We start from the raw sequence: 10,647 nt of genomic DNA on the forward strand, positions 1-10,647 counted from the left end.
GGTTTAGAATATACATCTGAAAAACAGTAAGCATAGTCATGTTTCTAATTATATTTCAATTATGTAAGCAAATAACACAGTTGATTAAACAAAAACAATGTCTTCATTACATTTCAAACACATAGAACTTAATAATTTCTTCTTTCGTTAGAAATAACAGTGACCATTGGTAATTACAGCGGAAGATAATTCAAATAAAATATTGGTCTCCTCGGAAATTACCTTGTTAGTGGGATATTCCGCTTACATTCTAACAACAAATAAGACATTTTAACACTCTTGTTATTTACAAAATATATTGTGACAGGGACGCATCGCCAACACATACGGGCACAGTCTGTATTCAAAGTCAAAACAAAACACAAAAAACTAAGAGGACAAAAAGGAAATAAAATCTCGTAACAACCGGAGGTAAAACAATGGTATCTAGACTGTCGAAGGTAGGGAATTTGCTAAGTTGGAAATCATAACCCGATAGCAACCTTAAAGTTTCGTTAACGCAGACTGAAATACATCAGGTAGGAAACCCTGTAAACGTAGTTTATTGGTCAATAAAGCAAATCTCTTTAGAAAACCCTGTATACGTAGTCAATTGGTCAATAAAACAAATCTTTCTAGAAAACCCTGGATACGTAGGTTATTGGTCAATACAAATAAATCTCTCTACAAAAACCCTGATAGTATCAGACCATGCAATAAGAATAGGAACCATCTATGAACATTCACTCTATAAAGAGGCTGACTTGTTAAAAAACAAGAGAACACCAAAGTATGAACAAAAGCATTCTTCGAAATCAAAATCGATAAAACAAGGGCAAAATATGAACAATGGAAAGTTTTACATTGATAGGATTGAAAAAACCCACGGAGAACAAGACCTAATGTTCCGAAAGGATAAACGTCTTCTGCTTTCTCGACGATATTCGGAATATGTGAATCCAAGTAATGTCTGAGCCGTCTGCTGCGTATTTCTTTCATATTCCATAAACGACAGTAATGTATTAGGAAAGGCCTCGATATGACGTTACCATTTAACGATGCTATTAGCAGCAAAGTATCTTCTTGTTTGACGCTAATTTTTAAATAAAGTTGAAGTATGTTTTGTTGGTACTTCGGTACGTTTTCCCCCAGCTATACTGATAAGGTTAGACAAACAGTCAGTTTTTTCACAATGAACCACAGGGGTTAGGAAATTATAAAGGAGGTTCGAGTTACGACACGACCCTTTATATTTCACTTTGTGATCCTTTCTTATTCTATGAATAACTGTTAGACATTTTGAAAGGCTTCGATATGACGTTACAATTAAACGATGTAAATGGCAGCTAAGGATCTTCTTGTCTGACGCTAATCGTAACTTGAGGTTAATGAAATGCAATATGTTTTTCGCTATTTCAGTAGTTTGTTGTTTAAGCTACTGTATAGCGCTTTAAATTCGTGGGGTCAATATTTCGCTGTTTCGTATTCAGTACATATTCGCGGGGTTAAATTTCGCTGTGCACCTGCATCCCATGTGTCGTGCAAAGTATGTTGAGTGATACCTATTAAGGGTTAAACCTCGAAATACAGGTAAACCGCTTGAAACATTGATCCCAAACGTCGTCGTCCGCCAGTGACTTTACTCGAAGAAAGTATATTGATAGACGAGCGTATTTAAAGGTAATTAATTAGGAAAGACTTTATTATAGTCATTTATTATATAAAGTCAGCAAATTGTATAGGAGGTTCGAGATACGCCTCGACCCTTTATATTTCACTGGCTATTTAGGTAACATAGATGGTCAGTAACCCTAGAAGATAAAGGGTGAACTGGCGTAGTCCTTACTTTGTTTACAGATACAATAACGGGTGCCACATGTGTTACGGCAACACTTCCGCCCACATGTGTTACAGCAACACTTCCGCCCACATGTGTTACGGCAACACTTCCGCCCACATGTGTTACGGTAACACTTCCGCGCCGGTAGTGATCACGTTGTTGTGGTGGAATCTCCTCAGTTTTATTTTTGTATCGACTCTGAGGTCATGCTTGTTCCTTTAAAACACCCATTATTAAATCAGTATTAACGCTTTTTTATTGATCGTCATGACCATTTGAGAAATGAAGTACTGCAGTTAAATGTTAAACACATTTTGCTTAGGTACATACAAACTATGCGAATATGGATATTTAAATATCTTATGACGTTTGAATATTATATATATATAAGCCTGTTGTCCAATCCTTTTGACAATATAACATTCTTTGAAATTGTTTCAGATACGTGTATATCCATACTATTGTAATATCTAAGCGTTGATATTGAATCGGTACACCTCGAACGAAACAGAGTCATTCTCGGATGTTACTACGAACTCCTGTTTAGTGGGATGGACTATGATACCAAATGGATATTTGATACAGGTCAGCTTAGTCAGCAGTGCCTTCCCTCGTGATCCATCAGGTGAAACCAGGTAAACATTGCGGGAGTCCATTCCACAGACATATACATTTTCATCCCGGTCCAGTCCGATACCCACAGGACTCTTCAGACCAGGATCGCTGTACCTGTAAACTTCTGCGTCATTGTCAAGTCGTCTACACACAATGTCATTGTTATCTCTGTGATACACTCTGGCCTTAGATGAAGATGTAGTAAGGCACGGGTCACCTCCACTTTTCCTTATTGACCTATTAACCTCTCCATCCATTGACAAAACCTCCACACTTTTATAAGTACCGGCGTAGATGTTATCTCCGTGAACTGCTATTCCTAACGTTCCACGTGGACACGTGATCCTCTCGGTCACAGACAGTTGGCCATTCCGTAGAGTACACTTCAGTATTTCGTTCCCGTGCAAACTCACAAATATTTCATTAGCAACACGTCCACGTGTGACGTCTACTGGGTTGCCATCAACATTGTATTCCTTGACTAAGGAATAGTTGTCATCAAACAATAAGAGTCGATTGTTAAGGCAATCTGTGATAAGTAGTTGTCTGTTGTCGGTAAAAATTCCACTAAAAAGCCAATGCTTTACAGGCACTTCTATCGTATGACTATGTACTGTTTGAACACAAGATACTGAACCTTCCCAGACATCCACTAATGTAGATGTTGGAGGCGAAATGACTAGTATACGTTGTACGGAATCTGTAAGATCAGACCCTGAAGAAGGGTCCACAGACGTAGCAGGTGAAGGCGTTGAAATTATGGTCTCAAGCAAAGAGCCGATACACGCTTTCGCATTCTGTATCGTCAGTGAGATGGTCGAAGTCACATCAACAGCACCAACGGTTGTCACTTTCATGATTGCCTCTACGATTTGTCCTATCTTCAGTGTAATGTCAAACGTATTAGGCAGTTCCTTGGTGTTTTGATCCATCCGACGGTAATGTCCTGACAACTGATTCTTTGTTTGCTCTCTTGTGATAAACGTCTGTCGATCAGATCCTTGTGTTTCCAAGCGCGACATTAGTAGATGCGAGTTCTCAGCGTTGGTGTTAAATTTGCTAACACATCTTAGTCGAGAGTTTATCTGTTGTCTGTACGAGTTACATTTGTGTGCGAGATCTGACTGGAATGCCGCGTTGAGGTCATCAAGCTTGTCTTTAGCCCGTTGTATCTCATGAGTCATTTTAGCGGATACTTCCTTTTCTGTTGAGTTTACATTGTTTATCTGTGAATTTTCATCATCCAACATTCTCTTTGATTCTTCTCGTATTTCCTTCCATTCTCGTTCGATGTAATTCTGTCCTGGTGTAGCTGTCTCTACGAGGTCGTCCAGTTGTTTTAAATTATTGCACATTCTATGGGTCAAGGACACACAGTCACTGCAACAAAGTGATCCGTGATTCACACAATAGAAATCTAACCGCTTCGTTTTGTGATTCGGACAAATATCGTTGACGATTATCCCTTTGAGTCTACAAGACTCTCTGTCAATGGGCACAAGTTTATGTTTGCTAGAAACTTTATTCCGTTTATGGTAAGTTTTGCAATCTTTACACAACATTTCAGCACAGTCAGTACACCAGACCTCGGCAGAACTGGATTCCCAGTCCCTCAGACATGCTTCACATATTTGGTCTTCTGATATCTGTTTTGTATGGCTGAGTAACAGGTGATTTATGGGGAATGAAGTCCACCAGGTATTGACGTGTATGTTTGGGTCACGCGGGACAATAGGAGTATCACAGACAGGACACGGAAAGTAATGACGATCTTCATCGGCACATACGTGTTCAGCCTGGATATAAGTAGTCAGACACGGAGAGCAGAATGTGTGACCACAAGGTAACTCTCTTGGATTTTCGTATATTTCCTGGCACAACAAACAGCGGAACTCCGGACTGGGATAAGCCTCTGCCATATCAGACCTTAAATCTATAGAAATATGTCTCTGGAAAAGAGCGATACAGATATTATGTTAGAATAAAGAATATTCCGGATTAGGGTATATTTTTTGATAGTAAAATGAACACCTCGTTCACATCTTATTATCAATTATAAATATGAAACAAAGAATTTCTAGTATCATACAAGTATACACATATATTAATCGATTTCTATCAAATATCTGCTTTTGGTATTTGGTGTTTAGGTGAATGAGAGATAACAAAAACAGATAAGTTCTGATGTATATGTTAATATAATCGCATATACATAAAGATTGTCAATTCTATTTTAAGAGCAATAACCCTTAAGTAAATGATATGTTTATGATGTGACGACTAAATATATATCCGTATAATGGAGATATGCTAGGTCAGGGTTGAACTGACATGGGATATTTAATCAAGAATACTTATTTAAGACATTACAGCTCTGCTATATAGTTGATTTTTTTGTTGTGGACTCATCTTTTTGGTTCTGGGTAAAAGTATGGATCCATAACAAATTGTTTACACTGACATTAGCCTGGATGAGATTCCTTTTTCTATGAAAGGTCACAGACTTCACGGTATGATACGTGATAAAAATAATAAAAAAAACTGTCGGATGATTTGTTGCTTTTGCCATGTATGGTTTTGAAGCGATTAACAACATAATAGAAGTCACTGTAACTGGAATGGGTTATATAAAGAAGATGAGCAGTAAACGTATATACTTTTTATGTGAGAACACATCTTTACATTATCAGACTTCTGAAAATTGCAGTACTGTGTTGGGCGTTCGCACTTTTAAACTTTATCGATCTTTGGTGTTGTTTATAGAACAAAAATGGTTTATTGTTCAAGTCCTCTGCACTTCCTGAAAAGCTAACATGTCCCCTCTTATTTCATGATTGTCAATTGTCTATCAGACCTCCTAAAATAATAGTATACTTTTTTTTGTCTTTTGGGGTTTCTTTGTATATTAAATTAAGACCTTTTCGCAATTGCTCCACATCTTGTCGTGATAGAATTCTAAGCGTATTAACTATCAAAAGTAAAAGTTTATCCTTTTCATCAGTTATCTTAATTTAATTTGTTGTCATACCTTAACAACACATTTGCTAGGAAAAGAAATCGATGCATTCAAGGATTTTAATGCGATACAATGGCATTGATGAAGGTAAGACTCGCAGTTACTTACCAGAATGTGGTGGAATATAGAATGTGTATTATTTAATATTTTTACGGATGCCATTATATATGTTAAAAGAAAAGTTGATCTTTTCTCAGATTGTTTATAACATCCACGATAAATGGTAACTTTTATAAGCTCATCGATATCATACAATATTGTTATTTCACCATAATTTTGTAATTAAATAGCCCTCACTCGTGAGGTAGTAAGAAAACAATTACATTATAACCGAAATCTTACACATAAACTTACATATATCTATAATATATCAGACAAGAAATAATACATCAATATACATGTGTGTACACTATTTGTTTAAAGGTTTGAAGAATAATGTTGGTGATACGATGATTTTTACAGGCAGGATATGTAAGATATGTAAGAATGATTCAATTGTAACCCACTATATACTTCCTGTATTACAATGTTTTTGAACACTTTCATTTAATGTATCTGTTTTCTACTCCATGAGTGATTCGGTTTTGTCTGACTGTATAGCTATCAATTGAAAGGCATTATCTAGCAAACATTGTTACTGGATCGGTACACCTCAAATGGCGTAGACCTCTTTGTTGAAGTTACTACATTCTACTGTTTAATTGTGTGTACTATTATGCCGAACTGATGGTTGATATAAGACTTTTTTTTAAATTATTATCTTACCTCGTAATCTGTTAGGTGAAACCGGAAAAATGTTTTGTGATAACCATCCTCAAATCTATAACTAGTTCATTATCCACAGGTGGACTTAAATCAGGATCTCTATGGTTGAATGTGTGAACACACGATAGTTGTCCTGGATTTCTGGCACACTAGACCTTTAAACCCCAAACTGGGGTAAGCTGATGCCATGGTAGACTAGTATTTCATTGAAATAGAGAAATGGAAATATTCTATTAAAATAGATTATGGATTTGGTCATATTGTTCTACTATAAGGAACAATATGTAACATAAAAAGTGAAATAATATACATGTCTAAACATACACAATTCAAATTCTATCACAAGTCTTTTAGATATTTGATTTAAAAGTGAACAGAGAGACCACATACCAGCAAACTGTGATGCGTGTTTGAATGACCATATATTTAACTAAATATTCATGATTATAATCCATTTTGAATTCTAAGGGAAACAACTCGTGGAAATATACTATGTACACCTTTGTATGACTACACCTTAGCTAAAACGTTGTTTTAGCCTATTATGCTGTTGAATATGAGGTCATAAACTTTTTTCCTGAATACAGAATTATCCAGACCGTCTATGATACTTTCATCTATTATTGAAATAAAAAGGTGTAGTGAAAGACATGTGAAAACCGTTGAGATGCAGATACTAGCACAGAAACATATGTATGGTTTTCAGATTCAGAAGCGAAATTTATTTGCAAAAAGTATAATGTTACAGTATTATGGAGACATACTAGGTTAGGGTTTAATGGACAAGTTGTAAATAATCAAGAACACATGTTAAGTTCTGTAAGGTCACACGGTACATAGTCAGTATGGTGTATGTTGTTATGTTGCTAAGCAACTATCTCCTACTGACTAATTTTACTTACTACGACGAAATATGTCTGTATTACAATGAACTTGAGTATATATCTGATCATAATAGGTTTATATAATGTGTATATCATCACACGTACAGTTGTGATAGTATGCATAATATTTATCAAAACAATTAGCAAGATATCAGAACACAATTAGTATGTTTCCTCATTACTAACCTTAGTGTCGAACGTTTGTATTTTCATACTGTTGCGTTACATGTACAAAAAATGTGAAATGTCCATGTTTTCGTCCTGTGCTGACGTGATCAGTGACATGTTTGCCAGTAACCTTGGAAAGGTTAAAGGGGTGAAGGAAGGGTTTTGCAGTGCCAGTCAGATAACAGGTCTCGTAAAATCCTACACACCTAGTTAACGCTGACGTCATATTTATAAATATAGATGGCTAGTTTGTATACACTGATCAATATATTTTAGTGGCGTTTTGTGTGTGTTTAAAAAAACTTTTCCTTGAGACTTAACAACTTCTAAATACACACTAATTTGTTTAGGTGATATGGTATTACTGGTTTTTAAACTTATGAACATATTTCCTGTTAACAATGCAATACTTATTATCGAAAACAAGTCTTTTATTAACATTTGTATACCAAAAGTTATTAATTTATATCACCTGTGACAAGTAACTATGCATATTTGCGTTTCCAATTCATGTTCGTCTATTAGCATCACCAGATGATATTGTAGTTATAGAAGTATGAACGCCTTTTGATCAGCGTTATTTTTAGACTTTTCCTCCCGCCTCGAATAACGTGACACAACCGCAATAGAAACAAAGATTCTGATGACATTCCTGAAATATCGTTTGCACTGACGATACAGACACGATTAAAATATATAGATCAATAATGATTGTTTAAGTAAATGTGTAAATAAATGTAATGAACAACATTAATATCATTAAAACATGTAATACTATCTTTATTATAGAAATAAAAACAAAGACTACATTTCGTATTGTTACGCAAACGAGTTGCTATACTGTCGTTACTATGGAAACAACATACAGTCTATTGTTTTACTGTCACGTAAACAGTTACTATATAGAAGTTCTCCAACGAATCGTGGTTGTTTATCATGTTAATCTAACTCAAGTTAGATAATTTTCAAATGTTACAAAGACACGAGATTTGTCGAGTTTCTTTTACGATTTAAAACATTAACTACGTTGTTTTGGTGCCAGTTCTAGATAAGAATTAAGCTCTGTCCAAGCTCTCCAATCTGGCTGTCAAGGTTGTTACAGTAACAGTAGGGGAGACATGGATGGTATCAAATATTAGATATAAAAATAATCGATACATGTGTTGGGTTTATAGACCGTTTTATCGTGATTCTATATAAAGGAAAGCCGCTGACTAACTAACCTCTGCAAAACATATTTGATAGATCAGCAGCAATGTCCTTGCTGATATCAGGATGGCCCTGCTGTGTGCAGTACATGAGCTAAAATAAAACAAATCATCTAGCCTATAATATAAAAAAGCAAGATTCCCAAAGCGTATTGTAAACAAAACAATCAGTCATAGTTGATTTTCAAACCTTCTTTAAGTTTAAACCAATCGTTGATATTTCCGGTTACTGTGACTACTCATAAACTCATCTTTTCTCCTTCGATATTAAAATGTACGAACGTTTTCTTATTATGCAGCTCAGAGATATCAGACGACATGTTTCAGCTCACAATTGCAGCTAAATAGCCATAACTCGTAAATATACAATTAAATAAATGTTTGATATATGATCGAAACTATGAAAAACAAACTTCCATATATTGTAAAATATCAATCTATAAAAGTTATAGGTGTACTCGTTGAGATAAACCTTATATGAAATATTATCTATTCATTTTATTTGTGACAGTATCCTATAGTAAACATTACTCATATGTTAGGTTTGATATTCACATATTGTTATAAGAAATGTTTCTCGTGGATATGTATAGTATCAAATACATGTACAATCCACACATGTGCGTACTTTATGGTTATGATTGAAAATATATTAAACAGACGTGTTCATCTAATACCGCTATAAATGAAAAACAAAATTGATATAGGTATGATAGAATATAATATACATTACGATATACTATATCAGTATATACTATATATATTTAACGACCGACTAGAACACTAGCTGCGTTCACTCTTCACAGGGCTTTTCAGGTCCCACTGAACGGTGAACGCAGCTATTTTTCTAATCGTTTGATAAATATTATTTTTTCTTTCATTACTTACTTCACGTGGACAATAAATCTCTTTCATTATATATATATATATATAATTATTTTGGTAACCGTCACAAAACGATGACCTACACCTTTAAAGTGTCTGGATTTAAGTGACCGACTTGGGATAAACATCTTTATCTGTTTACGAGATCATCTTTTATAGCAGTGCATAAGTGCAGTAATGGCTATATGACCTTGTGGCGGTGTGCATATTATACAAATGTTGTAATGATAGATAGAGGTTTGTATGGGTGATACACAATTAAACTGAGTGCATTTATGTACATGTTTATAAGTTTAGAGTACTTTGCACATAAACTGAGTTTCATACGCCATGGTTGAAATCACTACATACTTCCTCTCGTACACCTAGTTATAATATTTGTGTTCCTAAATGATTGAAACCGAATTATTTTTAATTACTTCTCAAAGTTTTGGCTCTGTTAAAAAGTCAGTCATTGTGAAAAGATCGATTTGAGTGCAAATTGATTACGTGGACTGAGGAGACGCGATATTTGTTAATGGACAAAAACTATACAACTCTATAAATAACGCTTTGGTATTTAAGTGTAAACAAAGCGATTGACGACATGGCATAGGTTTATATAATGTGTATATCATCACACTATTGGTATACACGTACAGTTGTGATAGTATGCATGCTATTTATCCAAACAATTAGCAAGATATTAGAGCACAATTCGTATGTTTTCCTCATTACTAACCTTAGTGTCGAACGTTTGCCATTTCGTACTGATGCGTTACATGTACAATAAATGTGAAACGTCCATGTTTCCGTGCTGTGCTGACGTTATCAGTGACATGTTTGCCAGTAACCATGGAAAGGTTAAAGGGGTGAAGGAAGGGAATTAACTCCGTAAAACAAGGAACATTATAATGTCGCTTTTTAAAATGTTCTTTGCAGTGCCAGTCTGATAACAGGTCTCGTAAAGTCCTACTCACCTAGTTAACGCTGACGTCATATTTATACCAACTTTATATGGCTAGTTTGTATACACTGATCAATATATTTTAATGACGTATTGTGTGTGTTTAAATAAACTGTTCTTTGAGACCTAATAACTTTTAAATAAACACTAATTTGTTCAGGTGGTGATATGGTATTACTGGTTTTGAAACTTATGAACATACCTGTTAACAATGCAATACTTATTATCGAAAACAAGTCCTTTTATTAACATTTGTATACCAAAAGTTATTAATTTATATCACCTGTGACAAGTAACTATGTATATTTGCGTTTCCAATGCATGTTCGTCTATTATCATCA

At 34.9% G+C, this 10,647-nt stretch overlaps 1 protein-coding gene across 2 annotated transcripts; it reads right to left on the bottom strand.

Moving 5' to 3' along the window:
• Window positions 1–1,795: 1,795 nt before the first annotated feature.
• LOC110462880 (E3 ubiquitin/ISG15 ligase TRIM25-like) lies at window positions 1,796–10,172 on the bottom strand. Of its 2 annotated transcripts, XM_021517116.1 has the most exons (3): window positions 10,082–10,172; window positions 6,216–6,410; window positions 1,796–4,383 (listed from the first exon to the last, which is right to left on the bottom strand). In XM_021517116.1, exon 3 carries the CDS (start codon window positions 4,351–4,353, stop codon window positions 2,290–2,292), a length of 2,064 nt encoding a protein of 687 aa, XP_021372791.1. In that variant the 5' UTR covers window positions 4,354–4,383; window positions 6,216–6,410; window positions 10,082–10,172; the 3' UTR covers window positions 1,796–2,289. The 2 variants fall into 2 exon arrangements, with proteins under 2 accessions (XP_021372791.1, XP_021372792.1); XM_021517117.1 differs by lacking the exon at window positions 6,216–6,410.
• Window positions 10,173–10,647: the final 475 nt, after the last annotated feature.

Source organism: Mizuhopecten yessoensis, unplaced genomic scaffold (genome assembly GCF_002113885.1).
Source record: "Mizuhopecten yessoensis strain PY_sf001 unplaced genomic scaffold, ASM211388v2 scaffold10841, whole genome shotgun sequence".
Lineage (NCBI taxonomy): Eukaryota > Metazoa > Mollusca > Bivalvia > Pectinida > Pectinidae > Mizuhopecten > Mizuhopecten yessoensis.

What these genes read in the sequence shown, in the direction of transcription:
- LOC110462880 (XM_021517117.1), bottom strand. Translation starts at nt 4,353, where the DNA reads ATGGCAGAGGCTTATCCCAGTCCGGAGTTCCGCTGTTTGTTGTGCCAG.